Here is a 16,448-nt window from a genome sequence, read left to right as displayed (position 1 = left end):
ATATCTCTGTAGAAAAGGACATCGTTAGGTATAAATTATACCTAGCAACAATTCTCTTAAGCTGATTTCAGCAATTTTTTAAATGAGCTAATACTACTGTCCTAGCTCAGTGGTAGCCTTTTGCTAGGAATGACTGAAGCTATTCTTATATTCTGCTAAGTTGATTAATAAAAAAATATTTATTACACAAATCCTCTTTGTTGACAAGTTAAAATGGAGCCTCATCTTTCATATCTCCCTGAAGATTGCCACCTTGTGAGATTGAAAATACTCATTAAATTCCACCACCAGACAGGCACAAATGAGAGGGTGATTGTTTTTAAGCATGTGAGGGGAATCGTTGGTAAACTCATTTGTTTGGATATCATTAACAGAACAATCGGTGAAGATCTCCAGGGGGTCCTCATGACCTTTGCTCGAAATCTCTTCATCATCCATCAAGAAATATCAGCACCTAATATGCAAGGCGAGACCAATTTTAAGGTGAGGTGTTAATTAACTAACGATTCTGGTTAATTTCTATACAAGGACTGAAAATACCTCATGCTGTATTGTAAACAAGTGCTAAACCATTTTTTTTTTATTGTGAAGCAGTACATATCTTATAATGTACAGGGTCAATATTATAAGGTTCCCACTGAACCTGTTAGTTAAATTTAATAGTCTGAAATTTTTTCTTTGAAATATAGACTTATTTTAAGTTGCTGCCATTTCCAAACCCAGTTTACAAGACAACACGGCTTTCTGAGATCAGAGGTGAAGCTGAAGTGTCACAATGAAACCAAAACAGAGACTGTCACCACCAAAAATCCTGAATGTAACCTACTTACATTTCAGATAATGCAGTGTCTGGCCAAGGATTCCTGGGGAGGCCACGTTTCTAGAACCAGAGGAGTTCTGAGACCCCGGAAAGGATAATGTGTAGTAGAGAGAAACAGAAAAAGCCCTCAGCATATACATGGGCCATGTACCCCACCCTGTTTCTCCAAAGTGGGGCAGAAATTTCATCACTAACCTGTTTGAAGCTTCCAAATGGCCTTTAAAGATGTTGGTCCACGAAAGCTAGTTGTACGTAATTGATCAGACAAGAAAACAGGAGCAAAGTCCATTCACAATTTTTTGAAACACAGGCCAGAGATGAACAGTTGGTAATTTTTTTAATTTCAATTCTTTATTTAAATTCTAGTTAGTTAACATATAGTGTAAAATTGGTTTCAGGTATAGAATTTAGTGATTCATCGTCTACATATAATATCCAGTGCTCATCATACAACAAATGCCTTCCTTAATACCCATCACTCATCTAGTCCATCCCCCACCCTCCTGCCATCGACCCTCAGCTTGTTCTCTATTGTTCAGAGTCTCTTACGGTTTGCTTCCCTCTCTCCCTCTCTTTTTTGCCCCTTCCCATATGTTCATCTGTTTTTTTCTTAAATTCCACATATGAGTGAAATCATATGGTATTTGTCTTTCTCTGACTTATTTCATTTAGCATAATACACTTTAACTCCAACCACGTCATTACAAATGACAAGACTTCATTCATTTTGATGGCTGAGTAATATTCCAGTGTGTGTGTGTGTGTGTGTGTGTGTGTGTGTGTGTGTATCTTCTTTATCCGTTCATCTGTTGATGGACGCTTGAGGTCTTTCCATAGTTTGGCTATTGTTGATAATGCTGCTATAAGCATCAGGGTGCACGTGCCCCTTTGAATCACTATTTTTGTATCCTTTGGGTAAACACCTAGTAATACAATTGCTGGATCATGGAGTAGTTCTATTTGTAACTTTTTGAGGAAACTCCATATTGTTTTCCAGGGTGGCTGCACCAGTTTGCATTCCCACCAACAGTGTTAGAGGGTTCCCCATCCTCACCAACATCTGTTGTTTCCTGTGTTGTTAATTTTAGCCATTCTGACAGGTGTGAGGTGGTATCTTGTCATGGTTTTGATTCGTATTTCCCTGATGATGGGTGATGTTGAACATCTTTTCATATGTCTGTTAGCCATCTGGATATTTTCTTTGGAAAAATGTCTGTTCATGTCTTCTGCCCATTTCTTAACTGGATTATTTATTTTGGGGGTGTTGAGTTTGATAAGTTCTTTATAGATTTTGGATACTACTCCTTTATTAGATATGTCTTTTGCAACTATCTTCTCCTATTCCATAGGTTGTGTTTTACTTTTGTTGATTGTTTCCTTCACTGTGCAGAAGCTTTTTATCTTGATGAGTTCGTTTTTGCTTTTGTTTCCCTTGCCTCTGGCGACATGTCTAGTAAGACATTGCTATGGCTAAGGTCAAAGAGGTTGCTGCCTGTGTTCTCCTCCAGGATTCTGATGGCTTCCTGTCTCACATTTAGGTCTTTTGTCCATTTTGAATTTATTTCTGTGTATGGTGTAAGACAGTGGTCCAGTTTCATTCTTCTGTAGGTGGCTGTCCAGTCTTCCCAACACCATTTGTTGAAGAGACTGTCTTTTTTTCATTGGATATTCTTTCCTGCTTTTTGAAGATTAGATGACCATATAATTGCAGGTCCATTTCTGGGTTTTCTATTCTGTTCCATTGATCATTGCATCTGTTTTTGTGAACACCTGGTACTGATCACCAAAATCTGCATCTGATTCCCAGTGTGGGCCTTCATCATGTTTGAACAGGTCAAGTAACTCAAAGGACTCAACTGGAAACCACATGTGATCTTTCTCTTAAGTGGAAAGCCTAACAAAAGCTTGTTGCAAAAATGTAAATTTTGAATGTATTTTCCTTGCACTAGGGCCTGGTCTCTCTAGTAACAGTAATAATAATGATAAGGCTTTCCTCTTCCACGTGATTTTATGAGTTGGAAGAATGACCATTGCTTTTCTTACAACGTGATTGAGAAGACTCAATGAAAAATAGGCCCGGTGTTGCAGTGATTTTCACTGGTCCTAAAGGATCTATCTCTTCATTTATATTCTAAGTTACTGTCAGCTAGCATCATTGCATCAGTTACTGCCATATGCAAAATGCTGAGCTATACGCACATTAGTCTATCCAAATACAACTTATAACCAGAACCAAATGGTGCTATGGACTGAATTATGTCCTCTCAAAATTCACATGTTGAAACTCTAACCCCCAATGTGATGGTATATGGAGAAGGAACATTTGAGGGGTGTTACATTTAAATGAGGTCAAGATCATCTTGGGGTTGATCAAGATGACGTGGGGTCATCTTGATGTGGTTAGTGCCCTTATAAGAGAATAGAAAGTTTGCTGCTCTCTCACTCTGTCTCCACCCCCACCACCTTGAGGGAATACAGCAAGAAGATGGCTGTCTGCAAGCCAAGAAGAGAGCTCCTACCAGGAACTGAACTGGCTGGCATCTTGACCTTGGACTGCCCAGACTCCAGATCCATAAGAAATAAGTTCTTGTGGCTTAAGCCACCCAGTCTGTGGTGTTTTGTTAGAGCAGCCTGGGCGGACTGAGACAGGTCGTTTATCTCCAAAACCACACACACACTTGGTAAACTCTGAGCGTGGACATAAGGTTGGCAGAACCAACTACTACTGACAAAACGCAGGCGATTTCTCTGCCATCTACCTGACTTTCAAAATCATCAAAAGACAGATATTCTCATGTAGCTTTTAAATATCTCACGATTTCTAGCCTTCTGAGGTGACACTGTTATCTTGATTTGTTTTAAACTCTTACCAAAAAGTTTAAAGGTAAAAACTTTAAATCTCAACAAAGTAGAAATAATAACAAAAACCTGAAAAGTGGAATAGATTCATTTTCAGTAGTATTTTCTGTCTACCACCCTCGTGACATTCTAGTAAGTACTTTCAGTTTGTAAAGGAGGAATTACAAAGACTGAATAAAAATGGAAGGTGGTACAGATAAAGCATTTAACAAAATATAACACCATTTCCTAAAACCACTCAACCTAGGAATAGAAGGGAACTTCCTCAACCCGTAAAGGGCATTAGCAAAAGCCCACAGCTAACATCATAGTTAATGGTGCAAGACTGAAAGCTTTTCCCCTAAGATCAGGAGCAAGGCAAGGATGTCTGCTCTTACCACTTCTATTCATCACTATACTGGAGGTTCTAGCCAGGGCAATTCAGCAAGAAAAAGAAATAAAAGGCATCCAGATTGGAAAGAAAGAAGTAAAACTATCTCTATTCACAAATAACATGATCTTGTATTAAGGAAATCCTAACCAGAAACAATCTGTTACAGCCTAAAAACGAGTTGAGAAAGATTGCAAGACCCAAGATCAATATAGAGACATTGACTGTATTTATATACACTAGCAATGAATGATCCAAAAATAATTTTTTTATTTTTAAATTTAAATTTTAAAAATTCTTTTAAAAATTCCACTTACAATAGTATCAAAAAGAATAAAAATACTTAGGAATAAATTTAACAGAAGTACAAGATCTGTCCATCATTAAAAAAAAGAAGATCTAAATAAATGAAGTGAAAAACTTAATATTGTTAAGATGGCAATAATACTCCCCAGGTTGATCTATGGATCCAGCACCAAATCCTATAAGCATGCCAGCTGGCTCTATTGCAGAAATTTACAAGATGATCCCAAAATTCTTGTGGAAATGCAAGAATAGTCAAAATAATCTTGAAAAAGAAGAACAAAGAAGATTTATGCTTCTCAACTTTATTTATTTATTTTTTTAAGATTTTATTTATTTATATGACAGAGAGAGACAGCCAGCGAGAGAGGGAACACAGGCAGGGGGAGTGGGAGAGGAAGAAGCAGGCTCACAGGGAGCTCGTCCTGGGGCTCGATCCCAGGATGCCCAACGACTGAGCCACCCAGGTGCCCCTACGCTTCTCAACTTTAAAACTTAACTACAATGGGATGTCTGGGTGGCTCAGTCAGTTAAGCATCTGACCTTGATTTTGTCTCAGGTCATGATCTCAGGGTCATAGGATTGACCCCCGCTTCAGGCTCCATGCTCTGCACAGTCTGCTTGTCCCTCTCCCTCTGCTCCTCCCTCCTGCTCGTGCTATCTCTAAAACAAATAAATAAAATCTTAAAAAAAAATAAATAAATGAAACTTAACTACAAAACTACAGCAATCAAGACGGTGTGGTACTGGCATAAGAACAGACATAGATCAATGGAATAAAATTGAGAGTCCAAAATAAACCCATACACTTATAGTCAATTGCTTTTCAACAAGAGTGCCAAAACAATTTGATGGAAAAAAAACTGTCTTTTTAACAAATGGTGCTGGAGAAAACAGATATCGCCACACAAATGAATGAAGTTGTACCTCTACTCCACAGCATATATAAAAACTAAATAAAAATGGATCAAAGACCTAAATGTAAGAGCTACAACTATAAAATTCTTAGAAGAAAACACCGGTATAAATAAATCTTCATGACCTTGCAGCTAGCAATGCCTTCTTAGACATGATACCTAGAGTATAAACAAAGTAAAAATAGATAATAGATACAATGGAATATTACCCAGACATAAAAAGGAAATGTAGCTCTGATCCACGCTATAACAGAAATGAATCTTGAAAACATTATGTTAAGTGAAGGAGGCCAGACACAAAAGGCCACATATTGTATAATTCCATTTATATGACATGTCCAGAGTAGGCAAATGCATAGAGACAGAGAGTAGATTAGCAGTTTTCAGGAGCTAAGGGAGGGGGAAAATGAGGAAAGGCTGTTAATGGGCATAGAGTTTCTATTTGGAGTGTTTAAAATGTTCTGGAATTACATAGTAATGATGGTTTCTTGTGGACATACTAAAAACCACTGAGTTGAACTCTTTGTAAGTGTAAATTTTAAGGTACGTGAATACCACCTCAATAAAAAAAAATAGCTAAATAAAATAAAAGGGAAAGGTGCCATTTTTCTGCCCAATGGAAAAAACCAATGGAAGTAAATACTCCCATCAGCCTACTAACCCTCATTTTAGGATGACTAGACCAATGCTTCTCAAATTATCTATAGTGAAGTTTTATTTTTTCTAACCTATCATGGATCAGTACTTTTGTAAAATACAACAAAAATGAATTACTAGAAAAATGTAATGAAAAAAATTGAAGACCTATAAAATAGAAGCCCATTTTTTTCATTTGATTTAGCAGCCATAAAAATTTCTATAAAGGTTTCCAAATTCTTACTCTCAATTTTTTTACTCATTTCAGGACTGATGACACAATTTGTAGATGGGTGTTAGTTAGCAAAACACGCTTTGAATTTAACTGGTCTAAATTATACTCACCTCCAAAAAGGACCAAATAATTGGGGTAGGGAAAAGAGTTGTAAGAGGTCTTTAAGTAACGAATATTACTTTTACTGTTCACTTACAGACGGCCATTGATGACATTGAAGCCATTCTAGGAGTAACAGAAGAAAACAAAATAAGATTTGAAGAAGAGCTAAAACAGTCTAAAGATGACAAAAACCTCTCTAAACCTGATAAATGAATGCCTGGAATATTGCTGATTTTGGATTCTAATCTGGAATCCAAAAAAAGGCAACATTCTTTTTGCTGTTAGGAATAAAAGTGGGAAGTGGAGTTAGTTTGCTTTGTTTGCTAGGAGATATATCAAAACATTATAATGTAATGCTCTTTTTTAAAAAAATATTTATTAAGTGATCTTATTTTACTTATTAAACTAAAACCTATTTGTGCTTTTACTTGAGAGTGTCAAACAATCTCTTCTTCCAGAACTCAGAAAAAAATAATCTAACAAGAAAGTTACAAGTCTTACTGATGCCACATCTGCACCTACCTCTTTATAAACTTTGGGGTTATAGAGCTTTTGTTTATGCTTTATAAAGTTTTCTCCTCCTATTTCTAAGAGTAATTTGTCTTCTGCATTTTAAAAATGGAATAAAGGCTTAATCATTGCTATTTGGCAAAACAGGTCTTCTTTTCCCCAAGAACATTACATTCACATGGATTTTTAAAGTGACCCTTTATCTTTCATTGTATTTTTTTTTCTTGTCCCAAGCCACTATTGTTTGTTGTTGCCATTTCTCAAAGAATAAGGTAAGCCAACATCTAGCATCAGAATTTATCTAGGTGGCAGTATGTGCTCTTAGTTTAATATATAGCGTAACTCGAGCCCTCTAGCTTGAATAAACATTTGTAATCTCTAATTCTCCATTTAATACGTCAGTGGGATTTTTACAATCATAATTCAACAATACCTTTCAAAGTGCAAATTGTTAAAATTATGCAGCGCTAGCATTCACTTCTCAATTGTTCCGAATATTTCAGAATCACCCAGCTTTACAGAAGGGTGAAATATGCAAGTCACAATACCAAAATCGCGTAGTTGTTTTAAAGAATAACCTTTATATCTTTAAAAATATTTGAATGTGTTGGGGAAACTGGGGAGCCTTGTTTTATGTATGGAATTTCAATAATTTTTAACGGTGCCTCAGCCACAAGCTAAGAGTTCCTGCAATAAAGTCAACATTTTTGTGTGTCAGCTTTTGTTTTGCTATAGTTGGAAATACATTAATTAGCCAGGTTTCCTGCCTGTGCTAGGTACAACGATGACCTCTTTTTCTTGCCAGATCATTCTCATCCATATGAGGGGCCCATTGTCCAGACACTTGACGGATAGGAAGTACTACATGCCCATTAGAGTCTCGCCTCAATTGAAGCCAGAGCAACATAAGGTCCAAGAGACTCATTAGTTCACTGGCACAATCGTGTCCTGAGAGTAAATGAAACCCTCTGTCTCCTTATGGCTCTCATCTGCTCTGGACTTTAAAAGAAAACTGTCTCTGTTTTGTTCAGCACAGCAGTGTGTCTTTCACATGGTGAGAACCCCTCTTAACAGTACAAAACTGTTAAATCTATCAGGGAAGTTTTGTATGTGAATTTTGATTAGCACTCTCGAGCCTCAAGCTGCTGGCAATAGTAAAATGAGTTCACTCTCCTGTACCTTTTTTTTTTTTTTTAACCCACCATGATTGGTTTTCTCAAACAATGCACTTTCCTTCTCTGCATCTCTCATTAGCATACACCACAGAATGCCTGTTTCCAAATTGAGCCCTTATCTTCAGATTCAGGTCTTACAAGAAAAACAATCGGGAGTAAGGTTCTCTACCTAAAAACCTATAGCTTCAGAATGAAAGGAAGAAATTTGGTATAATAAAACAATCACTTCAAGTAATTAAGTGGAAGAAGCCAGAGGACCAGATTAAATTAGCGAAATGTTTTAATTACAGAGCATTTGAAAAGAAGCATAGTCCATTATCTTTCAGCACATATGTGTAGCAAAGATACTGTGCTACTGGTAAACTAAGGTACATTTGAAAAAAAATCACGTATATGTGTACCATGTTTAAAGTATCCTAAACAAAAATTAATTGAGATGAATTACTGAGCTTTTATCATTCTAAATAGGAAAATGAAATATTTGTCGCTAAGAGGATGTCCCTTTACATATTACCCATTTTATACTGATTTTAAAGAAACCAAATAGGTGATTTTTAATGACAAACTGCTATCTACTTACCTATCGTCTGTAATCTACTTATATTTACCTTCAATGAACACTTATTATGGGCTAAGTATGTACTGTACTAGAAGCTTTATCTCCATTATTTTATTGCATCTGTCCAACAACCCCATGTCGGTATGTGCGACTACTGTCCTCCTTTTACATATGGGACACTAATATTAAGTGGGGCTATCTCAGGGCATGTCTCAAGACGAAATGAAATTGGGGCTTTGCTCTTTTACCACAAATTCTAGCACATTGTGTAAAGTAGAAAGTTCAGATTCACCTGTCCCAGATCACACAAGGAACCTGAACTTTTTTATAACAAATTCTAGTGTTGCTTAAGGGACAGTTTCACTTACGCTTCCTTCTAATAAAATCAACTTGCACAACTGAGAGTATCACGAGGCATCACAATTTTGTAATCAAAGAAATCGGGAGAAGAGAATGTGGTGTCAGTGGAATTCTCCCATGGTGATCCATCTGTAAGACTTCAGTGGAGAACTACAATGGGAAGGTGCAGGAGAGTTTGGAAGCTGGGAAGTCATGCCCCGTAGTTTGTTTGAAAAAGGGTATAAAGTTAAGAAACTAGGGAAGGGTTAGGGAAGGACTTACAACAAGACGGAGAGCAACCTGAAAAAGGTTGGAGCATTGTCTCAGCTATATCATCCTAAGAATTGCAAGCATCCTATTTTTCAGGTATAAAAATATATATTTTATCATAAGTAATATATTAGTAACCATCTGATAGCTTTAACAATTAATAATCATTTGTATGCATCTGGCACCTTTCTTCTAAAGAGCTCAAAGCACTTTACATTTGTTATCTCATTAATTCCCAACACTGTCCCTGTGGGGAAGGTAATAAGTATTTTAACATTTAAATGTTTATCTTTCAGAATTTCTCAAGCATACATTAATTATATTTCCAAAAATGTAAATGTTCACTAGTTTTATTTTACTGTTCCTCTGGCTTCAGTGTGCATAACGGATTTGTTCAACTCTTTAAATGTGCTGATCATAGTAAATCTTATCTGGAAAAACTATAAATTGCTAAGATAACGGAGGGTGGAAGTTGTGGCTGGGGGGAAGCGTATGACTGCTTCTCTCACTGGAAAAAGTTTGGTTCAGTCCATTGCAAATGCAGATGAAATGTGCTGTGGATCTTCCAAATCTTTTCTGTATCCTATTCTTTCCAAAAGGTGAGCCTCAGGAGGGTAAGGACCGTATCTGTAAGCCTGAGGTAGCCTGAACTACTCTTTACATCTTTGTTTTATTGATGATATTTATCAAAGTGGAACAGAAACCAGATGCATTCGATTAGGAGCTGCATCCCAAAGAGTCACAGGATGATGCAGGCCAGAAGCTCATCTCCCCAGCCCTCACTCTTTCTGGGCTGGTCATACTTTCCTCAATTTTCTTTCTTTTTTTTTTTTTTAAAGATTTTATTTATTTATTTGACAGAGAGAGACAGCCAGCGAGAGAGGGAACACAGCAGGGGGAGTGGGAGAGGAAGAAGCAGGCTCACAGCAGAGGAGCCCGATGTGGGACTCGATCCCGGTATGCCGGGACCACGCCCTGAGCTGAAGGCAGACGCTTTAACGACTGCACCACCCAGGCGCCCCTTTCCTCAATTTTCTAACTAGAAAAATGGCAGATAGGAATACCTGCTCCTTAGGGAAGCAGTAGAGATTAATTGGCCAATGTTGGGAGAGCGTTTCCAAGACGAAGCATTCTACATAAATGTTTAAGTATTATTATTGCACTGCTACTTCAAATGGAAGTTCTAACTTTGAAATGTGATTATACACTTTCCCCAAAAAAACCCTTCATGACCACATATATAGGTTTATTTTTCACTCTAACAGTCTAACTCATGGTTGTGAAACTTTATTGCACTTGATGGAGGACCCTGGCTTTTATTAGTTTTAAACTGCTGGTTGCTGGGGTATTTATGTAAATGAGGGAAAGATACCAAAACAGTAAATAATAAGCATGTCCCTGCTGTTTAAAAATCTGTTGGTAGAAACAACTTTTGTTTGGTTATAAGACGACCCTAAACATAGCACAAAAAAATACGGCTTTGGCATCTATGCATAAAATCGCATTTTGGGTTGGGGGGGGGGGGCCGGGGACATTGGTTTTCTCCCCTAGCATTTCTTTATCATTCTGTAAACATTTTGTTTTACCTCTATAGGGGCCACCATATATACCATATACATGTATGTGAGAGAGAGAAATGAGTAAAGTACATTTTAAGAATTTTTTTATTTAACGAAATGTTATAAAGTATACTAGATAGCTAATTATAGCTCCCGGAAAGCAAGGCCAAACCCAAATTCATTGCAGTCTCCTCATAAGGAACGTTATGATAAAATCATGGTCCCACAAACTTAACAACAAAACAGCAGAACTTCCATTGGTTGCAAAATAACTTCAAATTCAAATTCAAATTCCAGTTCATTTAAAGATTCATGCCGCTTTGCTTCCCAGCAGAGGACACAAAATACTTATTTTGCAATCATCAAAAAATTTAAAATGATCTAACAACACATGACTTCCAGGTTCCCTTTACAATGCCTTTCTACTCATCTTCAAGTTGAATATCCATAGCCACATTTCTAAGTCAAAAAACTAGGTTCATTTGCAACAACAGTGAAAAATCAGGAAGGTCTAAACATTCAACAATAAGGTATTAAAAATTACAGGGGGCGCCTGGGTGGCTTAGTGGGTTAAGCATCCGACCCTCACTTTCGGTTCAGGTCATGATCTCAGGGTTGTGAGATTAAGCCCTGAGTCAGACTGCACAGTGGCACAGAGCCTGCTAAAGATTCTCTCTCTCCCTCTTCCTCTGCCCCTCCCCTCACTCCTATCCCAGCATGTACATGTGCACACACATTCTCTCTCTCTAAAAAAAAGTTAAAATAAGAAAATTAGGGAATAGCTATATAAAGACCTTTACAGAGCCCTTTTAAAAATCATAGGTTACTATAACTACTGTATGATCTAGCCATTCCACTCCTAGGCATTTGTTTACCCAAGAGGGAAAAAACTTTATGTCCATTCAAAGACTTGCACATGAATCTTCATAGCAACTTTATTTGTAATAGCCCCACACTGGGAACCACCCAAATGTCCACCAACAGGTAGATCCTTACAATGGAATACTACTCAGCAATGAAAACGAACAAGTTGTTGATAACATCAAAGACATGAATGAATCTTACTGTAATTGTGCTGAATGAAAAAATCCAGACAAAAAGAGTACATATCCGGGGCGCCTGGGTGGCACAGTTGTTAAGCGTCTGCCTTCGGCTCAGGGCGTGATCCCGGCGTTCTGGGATCGAGCCCCACATCAGGCTCCTCTGCTATGAGCCTGCTTCTTCCTCTCCCACTCCCCCTGCTTGTGTTCCCTCTCTTGCTGGGTGTCTCTAACTCTGTCAAATAAATAAATAAAATCTTAAAAAAAAAAAAAGAGTACATATCCACTTATATAACATTCTAAAAAATGTAGACTATAGTGACAAAAAGCAAATCAATGTTTGCCTGGAGGTGGGAAGCTGCGGGCCAGCTGGTGAGGAGGAACAGGAAGATTACAAAGGAGCAGAAGGAAAATTCTGGGGATGACAGATAGCTTCACTATGTCAAAACTTATCAAACTATACACCTCAAATATGTGCACTGTTTGAAGGTCAATTATACCTCAAAAAGCTTTTTTAAAAAATCATCAATTAGGAGAATGTAAGAAAATGAAATGACATTTAATTATTAAGAAGCATATTTTATTTTTTTCTTTTTCCAAGATTTTATTTATTTTAGAGCAGGACAGAAAGAGGGAGGTGTGCAAGGAGGGGAGGAGCAGAGGGAGAAGGATAAGCGGACTGAGCACAGAACGCAACACAGCACTTGACCTCAGGACCCTGAAATCATGACCTGAGCCAAAATCAAGAGTTAGACACCCAACTGACTAAGCCACCCAGGCGCCCCCAAGAAGCATATTTTAAAACAGCATGAAGACTAGGACTGAAGTTACAACTTTTTAAAAATATGAACATATGTGTGCGCGCGTGCGCGCGCACACACACACACACACCCCCACCTCTAAGGATACCTCCCAAAATGTTAACAGTGGTTACTTCTTAATAGTAGAGTTTTCTTCTTTCTGTATTTTCTATTTTATAATGAACCTGTTTTCAATTAATGGAGCAAATGAAACAAAAATTTAATTTGGGGGAGTCTGGGAAAGCATAATATATGAAGGTCTTCATTATAAGTTCTGCTATCAAAAGTGATAATGAACTTAGGGACATGGAGTAGAAATGTCATAACCACCTCCCTCCTCAAAGCTCCCAAAGCTGTCACCAGATAGTAATGGCATGTTCCCTAGCATCATGGATTGCAGGCTTCGTTCTAAGCTTAATACCCTTAGTCTAAATATTCGAGAATTCACACCAGACTATGACTCTAGTGCTGTCTCTGCTCATGCAGAGATGCATGAAAAGGTAAACTCTTCTGTTCACCTACAAATATCTGGAGGGACAAAGAGTGATTAGGTGGCACCTGCAGTTTTTCTAAATGAGTATGGAACACACAAACACACACACCATTTGCTTTAGATTTAAAGGTCTTAATGGGCTTTAGTTCCAGCTCTTTTCTTAATGGACAAGTAACTTCTCTCTAGTCCCCCTTTTTTTGGGTATGTAAAATAAGAAAGTTGAGCTGATATTTAAACTTCCTGCCAACTCTAACAATTCTACGCCAACCAACATCAAAGTATCAAAAGGGCAAAACCATATATATTACACAAGGAGGTGACTTCTCGCTTTCTTCTTCCATTTATTGGAAATCATGTATAATATTTTGTAACTTTGTACAGTCTCTTAAGTTTCCCTATTTACTATCCAAAATGGCTGATTTTAAATAGTTACAAAATGTTTTATAATTTTATGATATTCCTTGAGATGCAAACAGTTTTCTTTCAGAAGGTATCATTTTGACTAAAGAGAGTAGCAAGTCAAATACATCCTTTCGAGTGGGATCATGTCTTTCATTCTTTGGGTTTTCACTTGTACTCTCGGGTATTGCTGCTCACCTAAAGTAATGGAAACATTTTATTTTGAAAACATTTTATCTGAACTTAACGATTTAATGTGTACCTTCTGTACTTGAAGATCTTGGTGCAAATAGATGGAACAGAAATGAGAATCAAAGCTTCAATGTGCATTTTTGTTTCTGTAAGCTCAAAGCATATCTCCTCTTTACATCTGCTTTGCAGGGACAGTATGGAGAGCTGGACTACAGTCTCTGAGCTTTTCTTTAATTTGTACCTGGACTCAGAAAGAGATGGATGATGTATTTTGCAACACTCCATTTTGCTGTATAGCAGATGTAGTCCCTGGTGAACTGCATAAAAGAGACATAAACCCTGAAACTAATTTTTACCTGGCACCTTTAATCCCATATTTTAAAGACCTCCTAAAATGCACAGTTTCCGGGCCCATGTCTGTAAGTGATCAGATCAGCCTTCCCAGGGAGTATTCTGCCATCCATACAGAAGGTCTGGAACAAGGAGCTGAGAGTATGATGATTATCTATCCCTTTATGAAGCCCACATTGATTGTTATAGCTAAAACAATTCTTTGAAGTTCACTGCCAGAGCAGAAATCTCTCTGCTTCCTTTATTCTTACTAACAACTTAGATTCTTGGTACTAGCACCATGAAAACAAACACTTAGAGATGACGTAAGGTTTGAAAACTACTTATGAACGTTTTTCTTAAGATGACTTTGTCTTTTAGTACCTGTAGAGTTTTTAAATTTTTCTAATTACAGAAACATATGCTCACGATTAAAAAAAAACAAGTATGATCACATAGCTTCTTAAATAGATAATTTTAAAAAACAAAAACTTTTGAAAAACAGGCATGTGCAGGGAAGAAATTTAAAAATCAACAATTATGGGGCGCCTGGGTAGCGCAGTCGTTAAGCATCTGCCTTCGGCTCAGGGCGTGATCCCGGCGTTCTGGGATCAAGCCCCACATCAGGCTCCTCTGCTGGAAGCCTGCTTCTTCCTCTCCCCTCCCCCTGCTTGTGTTCCCTCTCTCGCTGGCTGTCTCTCTGTCAAATAAATAAATAAAATCTTTAAAAAAAAATAAAAATAAAAATAAAAAAATAAAAATAAAAATCAACAATTAGTTTTTTAAAAAGACTGGATGGCTCAGTCTGTAGGGCATGCGACTCTCGATCTCGGGGTTGTGAGTTTTAGCCCCACGTTGAGTGTAGAGATTACTTAAAAATAAAAATCAACAATTTAAAAAATTCAACAATTATTTTACCACCCAGAGAGAACTACTGTTAAATCTGGTGGGACACCTACTAATATTCCTACCTAGGGCCTCTGGATTTGCCATGCCTTCTGCCTGGCACACTCTTCTCCCAGAAGTCTGCCTGGCTCACTTACTCACTGTATTCAGTCTCTGCTCGACTGTCACTAGACCAGAGGGACCCCCCCGCAATGTAGCACCCGTCCTTACTCTCTATCCCCTTACTCTGCTTTATTTTTCTTTAGAGCACTTAACTATATGTGGTATTACAAAATAGGTTTGTTAATTTTTTATTATCTGTCTCACCAAATGGCTTGTAAGTGTAAAGATATAGCCCCACTCCTAAGACAGCACACCTATCACTAGTAAGAGATGCTCAATTAATACATATATTGTATTTGTTTCTTTATCAAATATATATTGAGTTCCTATTATATAGAGTCTTTTATCTTTGTATGTATAATTTTTAATAGGATTACACCAGACATACTGTTTTACAGACTGTGTTATTCACTTAGCAATAAATTACGAAGACATATCAGAAATTTTTATCCAATGCGATTTTAACAACGGCATAAAGGATGTCAATAATCCCCTATTGTTAGACCAGTCCATGGGCACTCTGATGCATCCTTCAAATACATGTTAAGGTCAATGAGGTTAGATGGTTATTAATAATACTGACAATGCCTTATATTCACAGGTACTTCATAGTTTATAAACTATTCTCATATCTCATTTGATCCTTACAATAAACTCAAAGTAAACAGAGCAGAAACTCAAAGAGGTTAAATAAGTAATTTCCCTAAAATAATAAAACCAGGAACAGGGAGTCCAGACACAAACCTAGCTCTCTCTGTCTCTCAGCTTCGGCTCTTCACGTACCTCCTCGTCCCTGATTGACACCGTCATTTTACAGATGAGTGATCCATGCTTAGAGAAGGGAGTAGTGATGTGCCCAGAATCACACAGCTTCTTCAAGAAAGAATACAGATAGAGTAGAACCCAGGACTCCTGACTCCCCGTCCAAAGCTCTCTCAACTACATGCTGGCTCGATAAATTAGGGGGGAAAAATCCTAAATTACTGCGTAGTCAAATCAGCAAACAATACACGCTGTTATACTTCTCTGAAGATGACACAGTATACTTGCTTGGCGCTGCGAAGTGCCAACCTGATGACACTTGCAATCCTGAGCTTATTTGATGTGGTTGGGAAGCAAATGAGATTCCAGTGCCCCTGTTGCGCATAGGTGCTCAGTGAGCATTTCCTGCATGGTGGGGAAGTGCCCTATATTTACAGTATTTGATCCAGTTTAACAGCAAGATCTAATGTTAACATTAGCCTTGTAAAAGTTTTCACCCTAGTTCACACAAGAACAAGATTCTGGAGATTATGACTAGCAATTCTTCATGAGTTGATTTATCTGAATAAAACCTATAAGGTTTTGAACCATTAAACATTCGATTTAGAAAAAAAAAATCTAAGCATACAGAAGAATAAACTGAAAAATGGAACAGATTTGTTTCTTGTAATAATTATGAGCAATATCTCAAACTCAGCATCCTTAGACCATTGAGCTGTGTAGGATGAATGTGCTAATTAATCAATTACTACCCAACAATGTACCCTGTT

General features: G+C 37.5%; 1 protein-coding gene and 1 long non-coding RNA gene across 9 annotated transcripts in view; one reads left to right on the top strand and one right to left on the bottom strand.

Annotated features, from left to right (window-relative positions):
• IQCH (IQ motif containing H) overlaps positions 1-6,455 on the top strand; it is a 197,515-nt gene extending 191,060 nt beyond the window's left edge. For all 7 annotated transcript variants that reach the window (XM_045810715.2, XM_087856836.1, XM_087856835.1 and 4 more), the window contains 2 exons: positions 375-483; positions 6,339-6,455. In XM_045810715.2, the coding sequence (XP_045666671.1) occupies positions 375-483; positions 6,339-6,455 (226 nt within the window). The remainder of the gene's footprint in view (positions 1-374; positions 484-6,338) is intronic.
• LOC148107597 (uncharacterized) overlaps positions 1-16,448 on the bottom strand; it is an 85,608-nt gene that overhangs the window by 61,242 nt on the left and 7,918 nt on the right. Inside the window, exon 3 of one of the 2 annotated variants that reach the window (XR_015722151.1) lies at positions 12,482-15,789. The exons of the other annotated variant lie outside the window; for it this stretch is intronic. This is a non-coding gene — a long non-coding RNA (uncharacterized LOC148107597). Of the gene's footprint in view, positions 1-12,481; positions 15,790-16,448 lie in introns of those variants that run through there. 2 annotated transcript variants of the gene reach the window in all.

This window comes from Ursus americanus, chromosome 28, assembly GCF_024610735.1.
Source record: "Ursus americanus isolate L20-20 chromosome 28, mUrsAme1.1.p, whole genome shotgun sequence".
Lineage (NCBI taxonomy): Eukaryota > Metazoa > Chordata > Mammalia > Carnivora > Ursidae > Ursus > Ursus americanus.
Note: the sequence above shows the minus strand (reverse complement) of the source record. Positions and strands in the feature narration are given on the sequence as shown.